The sequence below is a fragment of the Chelmon rostratus genome, chromosome 22, assembly GCF_017976325.1.
Source record: "Chelmon rostratus isolate fCheRos1 chromosome 22, fCheRos1.pri, whole genome shotgun sequence".
Classification (NCBI taxonomy): Eukaryota; Metazoa; Chordata; class Actinopteri; order Chaetodontiformes; family Chaetodontidae; genus Chelmon; species Chelmon rostratus.
The window spans coordinates 5,038,760-5,055,779 of record NC_055679.1 but is presented as its reverse complement, the minus strand read 5'-3'; the positions used below and the strand labels follow the sequence as shown (position 1 = coordinate 5,055,779).

Here is a 17,020-nt window from a genome sequence, read left to right as displayed (position 1 = left end):
TGAGTGTCTAAGGAGAAACTGCTCAGCTCACTGAATTAGTTAGTTATTAAAGTGGTGGCAGAGAGAAATGGGAGCTTTGAGAGTATTACGTGTGTGTGTGTGTGGCAGTACTTACTATATCATTAAAAACCCCAGGCCTCATGAGGTTGGTCATCCGTGCCACCTGATAGACGTCTACTGCTCCCTCCTCCTCGAGCTGACTGGACAGGGTGGTGAGGGCACAGAACAGCCCTGATGTAGCACCTCCCAAGCTGTACACACACACACACACACACACACACACACACACACACACACAGATTTACCCTTGCAAACAAAGAATAAAATGAGAAATGAAGCGTGAGCCTGTCTGTGTTGTACTCACGGATCATGTATGACTGTTGGTCCGTCTGAATGTCTGCTGTGCTCTCTGACTGACTTGACCAGATCGAAACTGTTCCTGATGGGGCTGTCTGGGTTGGGCCAACAGGTGGCGCTGTACTGACGCACCTCCAACACATAATTGTTCTAGACAGAGACAGAGAGAAGCAGACAGGAGGGATTGAGATGAGCGCGAGTGTCGCAAATGATTGTATTTGAATGTACAGACACATTTGTTAAATACAGTGTACTTGATGTGTGTGTGTGTGTGTGTGTGTGTGTGTGTGTGTGCGTGTGTCACCTGTGGAGACTCCACTGTAAAGTCCTGCACCAAAAGTCTCTCATCACTGGACAGACAGACATGCTCCTCCCCCGAGTAGGACACAGTGAAACCCTCAAAGCTCATTGGCTGGCCTTCACTGGGCCAGTAAACACACGACTCTTCACTCTGACATAAACAGGAAAACATGTGAGAAGCATGTGTGTGTTTATCAACAGTCACACTGACTGTGTTTAAGTACTATACAGAGGTGTGTGTGAGTGTGTTGTACCTGACAATGTGTGTCAGGCAGACGGACAACAGTGTGTGTGTTGTGCTCCCAGATCATTCTCCAGAAGTCTGCCACCGTGCTGCTCAGAGGAGTCTGGCTCACTATGAACTCCTTACTGTGTTGATGTCCCTGTGAAAGCGCAAAATGTTTTCTTCATGTATTCAAAACCGCAAAAGGGCCCCTTGAAGGGTAACTTTGGTTTCTTTCTCCCTAGACCCTGAGTGAGATGTGAAAATATTTTGCGTATAGACGCAGTTTTCCTCCACTTCTCTGATGTCCGACCTCTCTCCAACTCTGTGAATTAAGGGTTAATTTGGACCAAACCAGAGTTGGTGGTGGTTGTTGGAACAGTGAAAGACAAACCAAATCTGTTTGGTGAGTTTTATTTAGTTTCTGCCAAGTTTGAATGAAGTGCGTTTTAAAATGCTAAAATTACTACTTCTGTAAAAGGAGTCTGGTGGCTTTGGTGAGTGATACAACGGCTGTTTCTGGTTAAACAAAAAGGATCTTATTCTTTAACAAAAAGCTTTTTCTCTGTATGGATCCCCTCAATAATGCTGCCAATACTTAAAATAGCATGCTGAGGTTGTCAGTGGCAAAACCAAACACTTTCAGTGGCCGTACATTGATGGTGCTTGGAAGGATTACATTTCAGCCCTTTTCACAGCCTCAGCGCTCTCGCTCAATACTGGACCAGTTTCAAATGTTGTTCCCATCAGTCACTTAGACACAAAAACATGGATCCAGGTTGAAAAAGTATCAGAGTCACTCTTTAATAAAATGGTGACGAATCCAACAATTTCCAGTGGTCTCACCATGACGTAGGAGGCGTTGATGTACCCTGTGGAGTTCGTTTCTGAAGCGGTCAGACACACTCTTGATCTTTCCACTATAGAAGAACACAAAGACAGGAGTCAACAAAACAACACCTGAAAATAGAAACCATGCATAACGCCAGCCAAACACAACAAGGATCATACTGTCGTGCACTTTAATCGACCAATGACTTGAGGGTGTGATCATGTGGAATTTTTCAGCGGGATGTGGATGAAGTGATAACACTTTCTGAGCTCACATTCCCGAAGCAACCAGTCAGTAAACCGGCCCTGCTCACCAGGCATCAGCGCTCTGGCTCGGTTCCTCTCAGCATTGCCGTCCCTCAGGGCGGTGCTGTAGTCTGCGTGCTTCGCCTGACGTTGACTGATCAACTGAAACACAACAAAACGTGTGCAACATTCAGTGTGTACGCTTGCGTGATAACACTATGATCAAAAACATGTAAAGGCCAAATCAAAGAACAAAACAGGCTTCGAAGCATGCTATACCTTGAACTGTTTGTCCATGCGCGTCCTGCCCGACGCCCCGGGGGTCAGGAGGTCAGACACGTAGGTGTGGAGGAGGTCAGAGGTCACCGAGGTGTCGCGGCTCAAGATGGCCTCCACCAGGGCATCGTGGATGAACACGTACTGCTCCTACAGGTGAGCGACAGAGGGGGAAACAACAGGACGCTTCACTCTCAACACATGATGGACAGTAAGATGTTTGTGTGTGTGTGTTAGTCCACTCACCTCCGTCTGAACCAGGAAGTTCCTCTGCGTTCGGACATGTTTTAGGAAACCAAGAACGTTCACCGTGCCCTGATCCTGGATCTGCTGCAGCATGCTGTCTATCACTATGTAGGTTCCTGTCCTTCCCACACCAGCACTGTGACGCACATCACACGTCAAACACACACCTTCGGTACGTGGAAAATGTGAAATGAAAACACACGCATGGAGTACCTGCAGTGCACCAGTACGGGTCCCATCTCCTGTGTCCGTGCCCGGGAGGACGCTCTGATGAAGGACAGGACAGGCAGAGTGTATTCTGGGACGCCCATGTCCGGCCACTGGGTGTAGTGGTAATGGAGGACTGTGTGTTCAGCTCTCCTCTGAGAGGCCTGGAGGACCAGAGTGGGAGTCATTATGTGTGTGATTTTGCATTTATCTGAAGTGTTTTACAAAGCCTGTGTGTTTTAGGTTGAACTAGTTCAATTGTGTGTGTGTGTGTGTGTGTGTGTGTACCTTATTTGCAGTATCTCTGACAGTGAACGTCCGCAGTGTGTAGTAAGCGAGGGTCTTGCTGCTTTTCAGGGTCACCTGGTATGGGCCGTACTCATCCTGGCTCTCCTCCGGCCAGTACTGGTCACATTTTGTCTGGAGAACAATGACAAAGGAAAAACAAGAGCAGGTGACCAACAGAGTGTGTGCGACAGAACAATGAACACACTCGTCTACCTGCACTGACAAACTCATTATTTATCCAGAGTTCACAAGAAAGGGTATGGAGTATTGTAGCTGACATGATCGATTGAAATCATAAGCTGGCAGTAATCACAAAAATCTCAGGTCCCGAAAAAGACTTGGCCCATCCTGTGAGATGCTGAAATTCAAAATTTCTTAGCAAACATCTCAAAGCTCATGTGATATTGACATGAAGGCCTGCACCAAACATGGAAAACTTTGTAACAATAAATATTTTTATATTAACAATGGCTCAAATGATTTGCTAGCTTTGCTGTTTAGCAGCTCAAGAGCCACATACTTCCCTTGGTGGAGACCAAACAGAGCTAAAATGAGAGTGAATCTCAGGTTGGCTGGAAGCTCGACTTTAAATGAATGCTAGTGTTTCTCTGTCTGCTGCGCTGCTGTTTGCTAACACATTCACTTCAGCTTAGATAATGTCCGTGTTTACGGTTTGCTCGGCTGCATCAAGTGGCCAAAGAATCAATTAATACTGTTATTACTTAGCAACGGAGCAGCAAAAAGCTATGAAACTGAAATCTAAGAGCTAAGAGTATCAGCTAAAACCATTCAAAACCCGCCAAATGTACTATACATTTTACCATGCATGATAAATACAATGGTAAAAATGTACTTGTGTTATCTGTCAGATAGACATTAAGATACGTTTTACTTAAATATTAATCTACATGTAGTAATGCAGAATAGGTACTTGACAGTTGCTTGAGAACAAGTCTCTATAATTAGTTTTACTGCAGGTTTCTATCCAAGCAATGTTTCATCTCACTTGTATTTCTAAAACTGACTCTTCCTGCCGGCTTATTGCCACTGACAAATCAGAAAGCACTGACTCTTTACTGGAGGATAACATTCACTTTAAGGTACATTTCAGCATCTCCTTTTAGATAAGATGCAGGTAGAAGGCATTAACATGACGCTGAGATTTTCACACTGGTACAAAACAACACTTCCAAAATCTACAAGCAGCACAATATGAGAAAATTCAAGCTTGAGTGATGATGAACAGTCAAATATGGGATCAAATGAAATTTTACTGATCTCTTTGGAGGAGCTGCTGTTTGTGTCTGTGACCTCCTACCCGTCCTTTCTCCTTGAGGTTGGTGATCATGACAATAACGCCGACATTCTGCTGCCAGATCATCCTCCAGAAGTCTTCCCTGCCCGCTCTCAGAGGCCCCTGAGCGGCGATGTATGCCCTTGTTCGCTCATAACCCTGCAGAGGAGCCCACGTTTTAGCCATGCAAACACTGGATGTAACGTACAGTACATTTTGGAGGAAAGAAGACCCGCCTGGGCTGCAATCTGTTTCCAGCAAAGCTCACAAAACACACTTACATCCACAAAGTTAGCGTTGATGTAGTCGCCACATCTCCCATCTCTGTCCAAACTGCTGGAGAGCTTGACTCTGCTGTGGTCATCTGGGAGAGGAAAAGGTTCATCAGTTTCATCACTTCTGGCTTTTACAATTGAACAGAAATGTTGAACAGTGACGTACAGGCCAGTATGTTGATGTATCTGTTCTTGCTTTTGTTGTCGGGGTGATTGGAGCTGTCGGCGGTGATGCCCATGTCCACTGTGCACGCCTGCACCTCCTGAAAAATTATAGAAAACACAAATAAGATTTGGATTAGTCGCTCAGAGGAAGTTAAACATGGTAATTAGCACAATGAGCACTGGAGCCACTTGAGTGAACATGAGTTGTGGCTGTTTTCTTCTGGAAAAGCAGGTCTTTTATGCCTTTTTTAAAATCTTTTACTGGTCTATAGTGGCCTATAATATTACAATACAATGGTGAGGTGTCTACAGTGAAGACATAAGCACAGGAATGATGTAACTAGAATTAAAGTGAAAGTTTCTCTATGGAGGAAAAAATATGAGGCTTCATATACAGGAAATAAAGGCACATTTCAGGACTTATGTGGGAGACTGATCCTATTGTATGTGACTGACTAATCTACAGTATATGATATAAAAACAGAGAATTATACATAGACACTTGCAGGGCTGGCAGATTTGAATTTCTATGTCATTACTATAAATATGGATGAATAAAATATGTGAATTAACAGTTAGACATGTCCTTGCTTCCATCTCCATTTGAAAACACGTCTGTACATCAACTTCCAATACAGACTGAAATCTGAAGAGGCAGAAAATCTATTCAAGACACTTATTTGCACACATGTATATCCAAATGCCTCTTCATTACTGGCAAAAAACTGGTTTGTCAACAGGGGCTGATAAAAGGAAGTTTTAATTTGAAAGAAAACTCTGCAACTGGAGAGGGGTGATACTGTAGGTGTCTTACCTCATAGGATTCTCTGACAATCTAATGGAGGGTGGTGAGGATGCAGAAAGCACGACGATGGTGGTGGAGGTGGTGAAAGGAGAGTGGGAGGGGGGTGGGGGACAAGATGACAGACAGACAGACAGACAGGGAGTCAGTGCAGGTACTGGAATATGGGGTTCAGATACACACAGAGAGGCGGTGCTAAGTGGGAAATACACGGATTCCCAACTGAGCTGTGGACTTGTTAGCCATGTCCTCTTATTCTACACTGAAGTATTAATGTATCATTTGGATGTGCATAAACTTTACAGACTTGTGTCTCTACAGGTGGAGGCTGTAATCTGCCAACATGCTCCTTTAATTTTTCTTTTACGTTGATGTAAAATGTAGGTTTGTTATACGCGAAAGGCGAAAATACTGCAACAAAAGGGGGGAAAACACAAATATACTAGCAATTACATGGGAGAGGTATACTTGAATGAATCCTGTCTGTGTGTTACTCAGGAGGTTCATGCTAGGAAACAGATGCGACTATGTCATGCAGATGTACTTGTTATTGGAACTAACCCATAAGCAGCTCTAAAATACATAACAACATTACGATACGTCATTTCTCCACATGCAACATTCCTAAAGCACAGATGAAGATTTTACCAGCCTGAAAGCTTGTGACAGGACTTTTTTATTATCAAATGTGCAGTCCTGTCTTCAGTTTGATGTGTTTGCATATTTGAATTTGGAGTCTGGGATGAGAACCAAGTTAGCACTGCCATGTTTAGTACCACCAGCACCCTCCCTGAAAACATTGCACAACATGTTGTACATGGACATAACACATTACCACTGTGCTGAATGAGATTCCCAAAGAACATGATGTTAATAGAGATATGGAAGAGCATTAAGGAGCTGTGACAAATGAAGTAGTGTCTACACACACACACATGAACCAAAACTAAGTGATCCCTTTATTTTATGCTACTGCTACTCTCTTCTGCTGGAGAATGTTTTCATAACATCTTGTGGCTGTTAACGTTCCCCTTGTGAAAAACATCCACAGACAATTTGTCCAGTACAATGAGACAATTCTGAACGTTTCACCCACCTCGAACTCCTTGGAGAAAGTGTTGGTGGTGTGCAGCTCCATGACGTGCTTGACAAACTGCTTCACTGTCAGCGGCTCGTGACCGTCTGCGATCAAAGAGTGAACATTTGTGTGTTTAACGTTGTGGCTCGTTGGTATTTGTAATGTAAGTCCTGTGAGTGTGTGATCGTGTGTGTGTTACCTGTGGCCAGCAGCATGGGTGTAGACGGAGCAGAAATGACTTTAGGTGATGCACTGTCATCTGGGTAGAAATTAGCTGCCTGGAAACAGTTTCTGTGACACAGACAAACAAATCAGAATCTCAGTGGAGAACACAGGTGAAATTGATCCAGGCGGATATTGACCCTGTGTGTGTGTGTGTGTGTGTGTGTGTGTGTGTGTGTGTGTGTGTGTGTGTGTGTGTGTGTGTGTGTACCTCCAGTAGATGAGTATGCCCACCAGTACCAGCAGACAGAGGATGGTGAGAGTGGAGACGACAGCCAGAGGAACGACCGTCCGCTTCTCCCTCTCCACACCTCCGACCAGCCCCACCCGAGACTCGTGGCTGCTGTTGCTGCCCTCTGAGAGAGAGCAATAAAGAGGGGGAAAGTGGGAGTGGGAGTGTCAGAAAGCGCAGAGGCAGAGGAGCAGCAGAGATCATGTCAATATAATGATCTACATGATTTTAGTTCAAGGTAAGTCTATACATCAGAAATTCCATGATATGAGGATTGAAAGCTTCAGAACAGCTACTAAATGGACCCAGCTGTGACACCGTTTCCACTGCTCCAAGGTCAAGAGTGAGTTTTGAATGTATTTATAATAGAGATATAAATATTGTTTATAATTAGATTATAATAAAGTTTCTAATACTTATATACATATTTATATTATAGCACTATAACAGTTTTAAAGTGCTCTGTAGAAGAAAGAAAAACATGGCTTCCTTCATGGTGAACATAAGTCCTATTTGTGTCTCTGCCAACTTCTGAGGGAAACCTGACTTTTTAGCTGCTCCACTATGTTCTGTAGCTGGCTGTTAACTCTGTCTGCTGATTGGTGCTGCACAGACAGCATACCATGGGTTCATCAGCGCTGAAAGTTCAGTGAGCAAGAAAACCAAATCAATGAGCGGACGTGCTGAAACGCTCCATAAAGCTGAGGGGGGCTGCAGAGTCGGGTGAGAAACTCTCACATTACATCTTCATTTTCCTCTTTTACTATAAAAATATTCAATATTGGAGCTTTAACTGTTTAAGTTTGCACCAGCAATAACCGTGTTTTTGTCATGGCTGAATAATCTAAACAAAGAGCACCACCTGACTCAAACTGTGTAGGTTAGCGTTACCTTCAGTGTATGAAAAGCTGTATGTGAGAGGAAAAACCTGAACGGTCCTGTCACAGTCTGTCACAGAGCAGCAGAGCTGAGGAACATTTACCTTCTGTTTGCTCCTCTGTGGCCTTGCTGCCATCTGTCAGTCTGAGCAGAGGGACGAGACGCCCCAACACGGGACTTCTTGCAGCATCAAACAACAACCCGTCCACACTTGAGAACGCCTGCAAACTCTCTCCAACAGCAGCTCCATCACTACCCTCTCTACCGCCTCTTTCCATGTGTTCCAGACTCTCCAGACCTCCATTTCTTTTAGCATCACTCTCCCTGTCTTTGCTGTCCTCCACAGTAGAGTTACTCCAAACAGTGCGTCTTATGTTTCCACCGTCTTTGTCATCATCATCATCGCCTTTTTCTTCACTGCTGTCCAACAGTGGGAACTCTGTTGTAGGTTTTCCTTGCCTGACATAAAGACGGAGATCTCTTCTTCCGGATACAACTTCTTTGTTGTTGTCTTCTCTTCCATCACCTTTGACACCACTTGCCTTTCCACCCGCAGGTTTGATACCTTCTTTGCCATCACTGACTTTATTTCCTTTCCCCTTTCCATTGTCTGCTAGATCTCCCCCGCTCTCTCCTGAACCAGGGACGTCCTCAGGCCAGCTAAAACCTCTAAAATTGGACTCAATTTCATCCCCACTGCCAGTCTCAGTGGAGATTGTCTTTCCAAGCACAGCCTCAACTTCAGCTTCTCTCTCTTTCAGCAAATCATAACCTGCTGTGCGATTGAGCTGTCTGGCACTCTCATTTGTTTCACCATCTACTTTCCTCACTCTCTCATTCCCAGTGTCATGTACTCCTTCTCCTTCCATCTCTTCTTCTTCCTCACCACTTAGCTCACTTTCACTCTCCTCCATTTCTTTGACTGCTGCTGTTTCAAACTCTTTCTTGCCGCCCTCATCTGCACCGTCAGCCGTTTCACTCTCCATCCTACTTCCTGTTGATCGACTCATCTTCCCAGCGTTCTCCACCTTGAAGCTAATAGTTGGATTTTCATTGGTAGACTGGTCAGTCTTGATTGTGGTAACTCCATCAAATTCCTGATTGAGCCGGTTGCTATAAAGGCCAGAGCCTGATCCACTTCCCTCTGCTGACATGTCTGTGTTGGACTCATCTGAATTATAAGGAAGGGACAAAGTTAAACCTTTAGAATCAAAGAAAAAGGAGACGGGGCCTTTGTTGTGTTTGTCCGCCCTGCCTAGCTCTTCATTGTCCAGACGTGGCAGGATGTTCAGACCATCTTGAATATTACCACCAGTTTGACTAGGAGAAGCATTTGGGTTATTTCCTTTTACTGTGTCTGTTTTTGATAAGTCGATGGTACTCAAGTCATTAGGCAGCGGAGGAAGGGAGTTCGCAGTTACAAAATGATCCTGAGAACCCAGAGTGGTTGAGGTCTGAGGGTGTTGTAAATCCATTTGCAGATGGACGATAGAGTGCTCTTCAGAGGACTGGCCATTATGATGAAAGAGGACGCCACTCCTCTTACCTCCAGGGAGGGCAGGAGAAGGACGGAAACTGCTGGTGTATTCATTAAAAGTGTTGAGTGATTGAGGCGTGACACGGAATAAATCTCCTTTGGCAGAGAATCGCCCTTCTGGGACTGCAGGATTCGCAGGGTCCACGATCACTCCACTAGGAGTGTTAGGAGGGTTTGTTAAGCTGGGGAACTGATCAGTGGTTGAGCCCTCACCCTTGGGTGTGGGTGTATTCGCTGCAAGAAAAGCCACAGTAAGAGTTTGAAAGAAAACTTTTCCAGGACACCGACACTGAAACAGGTCCTTTCAAGGTGTGTTTTTCAAGCCAGGAAAGGTAGAAGAGGTGAGAACTGATCTTCCCAGAACTGCCCAGTGCTCATGACAGTTTGACTGAAGCTCAGACACAAGAACAGAGTCTTGACTAAGCAAAGGAAAAGCATAGTTTGCCAACACTGTGCACAAACTTCAAGAAGAGAACCAAGAGTTGCATGTTATTTACTGAATCTCCTGAACGAAGAGATGTCATTAATCAACTTGGTGAAGATGCACAGTCAAGGCGCCATCAAGATGAAGTGAACCCTGCATTTTCTGAGAGGGACAGAAGAAAAAAACAGCCACCAGAGTGCACCACTGAGCCACAGAAAAGAAACCAGACCCAGAAGAGGAAGCCCAAAAGTAGATGCTAGTCACTGAGCTTGAGTTGAGTCAAGTAGATTATACAGAGTCGGGAAAAATATGACCTCATGTGGAGTCGCAACATGCTGCAAGAATTGAGGAAGAGTCAAAGCGTATTTCATTTGTGAACCAGTTCGGAGAGAGAGGCACCCGCTGATTGTCAACCATCATCAATGCCAGTTTATTCTTTTCAGCCATCACCATAACCACTACCACCAGTGTTATCTACATCATGCCACGATAGAAAGCACCACCGAAAGCACAAAGCACTGCACAGTGACTGTTACAGAGATTCTACCCACCATAATTAAGTCAACTTTCATCCCACCACAAAAACATGGATTCATTACACGCTGCTGCTGTGTTAAATCCCTCATATTCTAAATTCATAGCCACTTTCAATAGGAACTAAAAGCCATATTCTTTATAGTATATGATATATGTTTCTTAGGTGTTTCATCTTACCATTAAACATGGGCTGGGTTGTGTGCATCAGCACCCTGAGCAGCGAGGAGGAGGTGAATGATTTATAGACCGACTCAGACAGGGTGTTGCTGGCGGTTGCCGCCCTTGCTGTGATCCAGAGTGAGGAGGGGCTGGAGGGAACTGAGGTGATGCTTTCTGGGAGAGGTTTGTTCACGGGGGCATCACTGTCTTCAGGGGAAACTTCCTCCACTTTATTACCTGGGAGACAGAATGTAGACAATGACATGACGCAACATGCAACGTGATATGCCGTGACACCTGTTGAGCCACAACGTGAAGTGACGTGGTATGATTTCTCACAATGACCTAAAGTGACCTAACATGGTGTCCCTTCATGTGATGTAACACAACAAGCCATGGCATGAAGTCACGACATGATGTGAAAATGATCTGACTTGTCATGATGTAATGTAATGTAGGAAGTCATGTGATGTAATGAGACATCGCATCACATGATATGTGAATGAATGAATTAAGTTTTTATTATAGTGTCACACATTTAACTACTGTTTGTCTAGATGGCATCACCTCACAAGAAAACCAATTTGAGTAATTTTAATATTTCAAGATCACGTATAGAAAAAAATCTGAAACTGCTGATCAAACATTTACCGACTAATACCAGAGAGTTAAGAGTAGACCAAGAGTGAATACTTGTTAAATAGTATATCTTGCCTTCTTCTCTGGGTTTTTGAGACATAGTTAGCAAAACTTCATCAAAAGTGAAGAGCCATTCGACTAGCTGCTCATGTTATTTATTTGAAATGTTTACAAAATCTAGCAGAATCAGTGGTGAACGTCCAGTGGAAGAAAAACTTCTGGTACCTATTCAAATATTTATGAGCTTAAATTCCTCCCTGGCACTGCACGAAGCTGCAGTAGCAGCACCAGCACGAGATGTTTCTGGTAAACAAGAGCGCCGAAGAATGAAAAAGCTCCTCCAATCAAATCTGACCTGGCAACACAGAAGCAGCAGCGGGCGCTGTAGCGGAAAAGGTGGTGGTTTGTAGCGGAGAGTTGCTGACTGTGTCGTCATAGAAGACATCTGTGACTTGGATGTCCTCCACAGGTGGGATGAAGAGGTCAGATCGGGGAGAAGGGACGCCGCTTTCACCAACTTGGTCTGGATCCATTGACTGCAAGAAGAAGAGTCAGTGTATAGAAAAACTGGGTTTCTTGAATGAGGAAACTTAAAAAACATGAGACGAATGTTTAGACAAGCAACTCTGCCTTTCCAGTTTGTGTTTATTTGAAGATTTGGTATTACATTTAATCAGCTGTTCTGTGAACTACCTGATGTGGCAGCACGGACAACGAGGCTTCTTCTGTGATTTGACGGCGAGTCGTCGGCGGGGTGGTTGTCCGAGCAACTGGAAACAGGAAGCCCGGCTGCTCAGTTAAGTCATTGACCCATATTGCACCATTGCCATCAAAACCAGCTTTCGTGAGCGGCCGGTGTGTCAGGATCCTCTGGTCCTCGTCAATCCAGTTCTGATCCATTTCCTCTGGTTTTGACCTGTTCAGGCTTTCTGATTTCTTTTTCGCATTCTGGCTGAGTCGAGTTTTCTGTAGAACGGCAGACTCAGAGGGAGTCTTTGGGGTTGAACGGGTGCTGACCTGGACCGGGACGTTCTGGTGCGTGGGTTGATTCTGGTAAACTCTGGTCTGCTCCACCGGGACCTCCTCCACAGGGCTGTGGTCCGCTGAAGACAAATCCACCTGATTCTGGTTCTCTGGTGTCTCCCATCTGGCTTTAGATGAGACCTGCCACAAAGAAAAAAAACGCTTGTGTGGAGCTGTGTCACAACATGTCATGACGTGACAAAACATTACAAACAAAAACATGACAGGATTTAAACGCTAACACTGCTTCCTCCTTACGGTGCAGTTGTCCTGTTTTCTTCTTCAGCATGCACATGAACTGATAACAAGACATACAGTAATCTCCACACAGGCTGTGCTGCTTCTCTCAGGGAGAAAAACATGGTAGCATTACAGGCTTATGTCAGTATTTTTAATCTCTCCTGAACATGCTGCAAAGTCCCTTATAACCTTTTGTACTGCTCTCCCAACACTCAATGATGAGCCTCTACTGACATAATTACAAGTATTTGCATAATAATCAGGTTCACTGATATGACTGAACACTGGGAAAACTTCTTCACTGCAAAATGAATGCGAACATGCAGAGTGAAGTCAGGTCCTACCTCTCTGTTTCCTTCCAGGTCTTTTAGGACAGCGTCAGATTCTGAATCACTTTCTGCAGAGAGAGGAAGGCAGGTTGTTAATTGTAGCTGAGTTGCAAACTACAAGCTCTTACTTTGTAGGAGTTGTGTATGTGTTTTTGTGCGTGTGTGTGTGTGTGTTTGTACCAGGATCTTCTAACGGCATGTCCACGATAATCTGGTCGCTCCATCGTCCTCTGAGACCGTTGGTGCAAACAGCCACCACCTGCACCACGTAGCTGCTGTTGGCCAGCAGGCTGGAGATGATGGCACCCTGTGAAGTCACATAGTTTAAAATAGTGGTTCCTAACCTTTTTTTTGGATGACATACACTCACAACTCAGCCATCAGAGGAGCTCAAGAACCGTTTCACCACCCATCATGTCACGAATGTTCTCATTTGAATCCATTTTAAACTGGATCATTTAACACTAAGGATCTTTCTGCCATTGCTGTTGCACCTTCACCTATCTATATCGACTTCTGCTCTCTTAGTAACTACTTTTCACCCTCAATTGCAGCACCTGGTGTTAAGGTGTTACAACTGCCTCGGCTTATAACAGGTAGAAGTTTATTGATTATAAATATACTCAATACTGGCGACTGCAGAAGTACCCCTCCATGTGAATCACAGATTTAAATATCTGTGCTGTGAAATGTCCATATTTTTTAATCTTTAGCGTTTTGGAGAAAATTTTCAGAAAGAAATTTTCAGAAAACACTGCTAACCATGCTTTATTTGAAATTTAAATACATTCTCTTCATAGTCGTAATCGAGTCATAACTGTATTAGCACAGTGTTTGCAAATCCTAGAATGAGTGGGTTTTTATTACAGTTTAAATGTTTATGTGTGGTAATTTAACTCTTAATCTTAAATTATCTTATAATGTATGATGTATTGTGAAACAAAAATATAATCTGAAATGATAAATTTGTTGTCATGTCATGTCAATGTAAAAAACCTTTTGAAAAATAATGCGACACAAAAAAAATAATGACATAACTTAAAACCCTAAACTAAGATAACAAAGCCACACTGAAAAATCAAGACATAACTATAAAAGAAGAAAAAAAAAATAATGCACTTACACATAGAAGGTCTGCAAACACAGTGGGGTTCATATTTTCTGTCAGCCCTTTATTTGTGTTTTATTATGTTGGTCTGAATATCAACAACTCGTCTACAAACAAGCAAAGGACTGAATACACATACACCAATATTGATGTTCACAATAAGGGATGCTCAATGACCCGTTAAGAGGCCAAGATCGATCATCGATCAGTCGATCACTTTGATTAATCCAGATCCCAGCAGCAGTTGCAATGTGACAGTGACAGACTGAGAGTGGATGGATAGCTGACAGAATTCTTGCAACTGATATTCTAGGATTTGCTGCAGGATAAAAAGGGAATGACAGTAATTTCTACCTCTTATCCATTTATAAGGCAAATGTACATGTGTGGACTGTAGATAATGGTGCAAAGCATTAGTTGAAATGACGTGCAGTTAAAGGTGAGTGTACACATGGGTGCCGTGTTATTCTCTGCTATGTGGCGAGATGTGAAAAGATTCTTTCGTACCACATCCTGGTCCCCGTCAGTCCTGTACTCTTGCTTGCTCTGGTCTTGGCCCTGCAGCCTCTGGTAGGTGACAGTGTACCAGTCAATGGTTGTGTCGTAAACCACGCGTGGACGCTCCCATGTCACCACGATGGTCGTGTCGTTCTGGGCATCAGCCTGAACGTTCTCCGGCTCCGAGCTGCAGGCTAGAGACAGCAGAAAGAGATAGAAAGAGAGCAAGATTGGTAAAAATGTTAAATATTCATTAGTGTGGATGTAGCAGAAAACACAATAAAAAGCCTGAAATAAAGAGATGGAAAAGCATGAGAGGGATAACTGGACATTTAAACATGAACAGCACAGGGCAACTTCTCACATTAGGTTCAGTGTTGCTGGAGGCAACTTGATGTAAATCAGAAATACATTTTAAAAAGCCCAGCTCAGGAGGTGAGCGTGGAGTGGAGTGGGAGTGTGTGTATGGCTGCATGAATTTGTTACAGGCAAAAAGACCCTTTTCTGAATTTCTGAATACTTTATTTCAATTTCAAAAAGAGCTGCAAAATAAATTGCCTGCGCTGAGAGGAGCAGGGGCACCGAACTACAAAGTCGAGCTCCCTGGCAACTCAAAAGACCTGCTTTACTTGAGGGTCGACTTTATGAAGATGGAGAGCGCCGTGAATTATATCTTTTGATGATCGTGACTAGGCTGACCTTGGAGGACAGAGTTACAGCTATGGAGGAAGCAGAGGACAGGCAATATTTTCAGTCATTGCAACAAAATAAGATTAATAATCTAAAATTTATATTGATCCCTGAGGGGGGATTCAATTTTCTCCACCATGCTGCCCAAAATTCACTATAAATTAGATCAGTGGAAGGATTTAAAGCTTTGGAGAAGTGGAAATTCTGGGTTTAAGTCTTTGAAGCCTAATAAGGAAGAATTTGTTTATAGTACAAAATCATAACATGCTGTATCTGCTGGGAGTCAATCGCACGTTGATCAATACTGTCTCAGCTCCTGAGATCTCTGTTGGTCCAAACTCACTTTCTGGCTTTTTTCAGATCTAAAACTCAGTGTGAGCAGGCAAGTGATGGCACAGGACTTTTCAGCTCCATCAACTAAAAAGCGGGCTCAAATCAAGCTCAGCGTACGCATAAAAAAACGCATAAATAAATGTGAACCCAAAACAGTAATTAGGACAAATAATGAAAGAAAACTCGTAAGCGAAGCTGCAGTCTTGTAGCACAGTTCTCCGTTCTCCACCTAGCAAGCTGCTGGATGGCCTGTGGGCACTGAGCCCACTACCACGTCAAAACAAGCTCAGCACAGAGAACGAGAAGACTGAAACGAAAAGAAAACTGAGAACTGAGAGCAGAGGTGGAGAAGACAGCAAAAGGGTCAGAGAATGGAAATCAGTTTGACTCATTTGACTCGATGAAAAAAAAACATTCTCAAGCCAAAAAAACTTTAAGATGATGATATATTATTACTAAAGAGACTTGCTAGTGTGAAAATGTGCCTGTTTGTTTATTTTAAAAAGACTTAATGAATGGTACTAAAACTGGGACATCGATGGAATGACTCAACTTGGTGACATGGAAACATACTAAGAAGTATATAGTTATGTTTGCCAGATGACAAGATGCCATTTGACTGTGCCGTGTGCTTCCTGAACAAGTCATAATCATAGAAATGTGGCTCAGTTGCTTGAGGTGTGCACAGTGCTGTGTCGCCACAACATCAGATACAGGAGAAACACCATAAATTTAGAGGGTAGCACCAAGGTGCCCATGTGCAAGGCCTGTTTGCTTCCAGCCGTGACAGCGTTACTGAACACCCATTCATCACAGCATGGAAACATACAGGTGATATACAAGCACTTGAAAAATTACCTTTTCATTTAGACGTTTCTGTGTCATATGCAGAGGTTAAAAAAGTAAATGTGAAAGTGAATTATTTGAATGGGAAATGAACGAACTGAACTGAACCGACTTAAAATACAGCACGCATTTTGTTTGGGTGTGTGATGACGTACTGGGCGTGAGCACGTCCTCCACTCCCGTGTACGAGGCGAACACCTGACCCATGAACTGCTGCTGCTCCCTGAAGTTGTTTTGCAGGTAATCCGTCAGCATCACATATCCAGCCTGCTCCATCGTCATCACCTCACAGAACACCTCCAACTGTGAACAGAGAGAGGAGAGAGGACGGGCGAACAGAGAGAAAGTAGCCGCTGAGACAAAGAAAATAAACATGCGTCTGTCGCGTCTTCCCAGTGTCTATGCAGTTGCCAAAATAAAGCCATCACTGATTCCTGTGAGTGTGTGTTTGTTTAAGAGGTTTGTGTCGGTGCCAGGCAGAGGCAGAGAGACAGTGCTGCTCTATTTTTGGTTCGCTACAATGTGCCCATGTCATGCCTTGCCACCCCCATTTCAATCACGCAAACACAGACAAACACAAGCTCACGCACAAACACATATATATGCACATAAATACACACACACACAATTGCTTTCATGACCCCATTCACTCCATTATTCTGTTACATAATTGATCATTATTACACAGATGATTTCATCCAAAGTCTTCGCTCCTCAGAGGTCCGTAAAGGTCGTC

The 17,020-nt window shown here is 43.7% G+C and overlaps 1 protein-coding gene across 1 annotated transcript in view; it reads right to left on the bottom strand.

The window, feature by feature from the left end:
* ptprz1b (protein tyrosine phosphatase receptor type Z1b) overlaps nucleotides 1-17,020 on the bottom strand; it is a 34,199-nt gene that overhangs the window by 265 nt on the left and 16,914 nt on the right. Inside the window, exons 8-31 of the mRNA XM_041964425.1 lie at nucleotides 16,440-16,587; nucleotides 14,425-14,609; nucleotides 12,990-13,116; nucleotides 12,825-12,877; nucleotides 11,911-12,381; nucleotides 11,573-11,753; nucleotides 10,597-10,815; nucleotides 7,022-7,166; nucleotides 6,788-6,879; nucleotides 6,607-6,692; nucleotides 5,523-5,543; nucleotides 4,710-4,806; nucleotides 4,550-4,632; nucleotides 4,293-4,427; nucleotides 2,975-3,106; nucleotides 2,693-2,850; nucleotides 2,480-2,615; nucleotides 2,237-2,383; nucleotides 2,026-2,119; nucleotides 1,727-1,800; nucleotides 912-1,040; nucleotides 662-808; nucleotides 365-507; nucleotides 116-251 (exon numbers count right to left, since the gene is read on the bottom strand). Coding sequence (XP_041820359.1) covers nucleotides 116-251; nucleotides 365-507; nucleotides 662-808; nucleotides 912-1,040; nucleotides 1,727-1,800; nucleotides 2,026-2,119; nucleotides 2,237-2,383; nucleotides 2,480-2,615; nucleotides 2,693-2,850; nucleotides 2,975-3,106; nucleotides 4,293-4,427; nucleotides 4,550-4,632; nucleotides 4,710-4,806; nucleotides 5,523-5,543; nucleotides 6,607-6,692; nucleotides 6,788-6,879; nucleotides 7,022-7,166; nucleotides 10,597-10,815; nucleotides 11,573-11,753; nucleotides 11,911-12,381; nucleotides 12,825-12,877; nucleotides 12,990-13,116; nucleotides 14,425-14,609; nucleotides 16,440-16,587 — 3,339 coding nt within the window. The remainder of the gene's footprint in view (nucleotides 1-115; nucleotides 252-364; nucleotides 508-661; nucleotides 809-911; nucleotides 1,041-1,726; nucleotides 1,801-2,025; nucleotides 2,120-2,236; nucleotides 2,384-2,479; nucleotides 2,616-2,692; nucleotides 2,851-2,974; nucleotides 3,107-4,292; nucleotides 4,428-4,549; nucleotides 4,633-4,709; nucleotides 4,807-5,522; nucleotides 5,544-6,606; nucleotides 6,693-6,787; nucleotides 6,880-7,021; nucleotides 7,167-10,596; nucleotides 10,816-11,572; nucleotides 11,754-11,910; nucleotides 12,382-12,824; nucleotides 12,878-12,989; nucleotides 13,117-14,424; nucleotides 14,610-16,439; nucleotides 16,588-17,020) is intronic.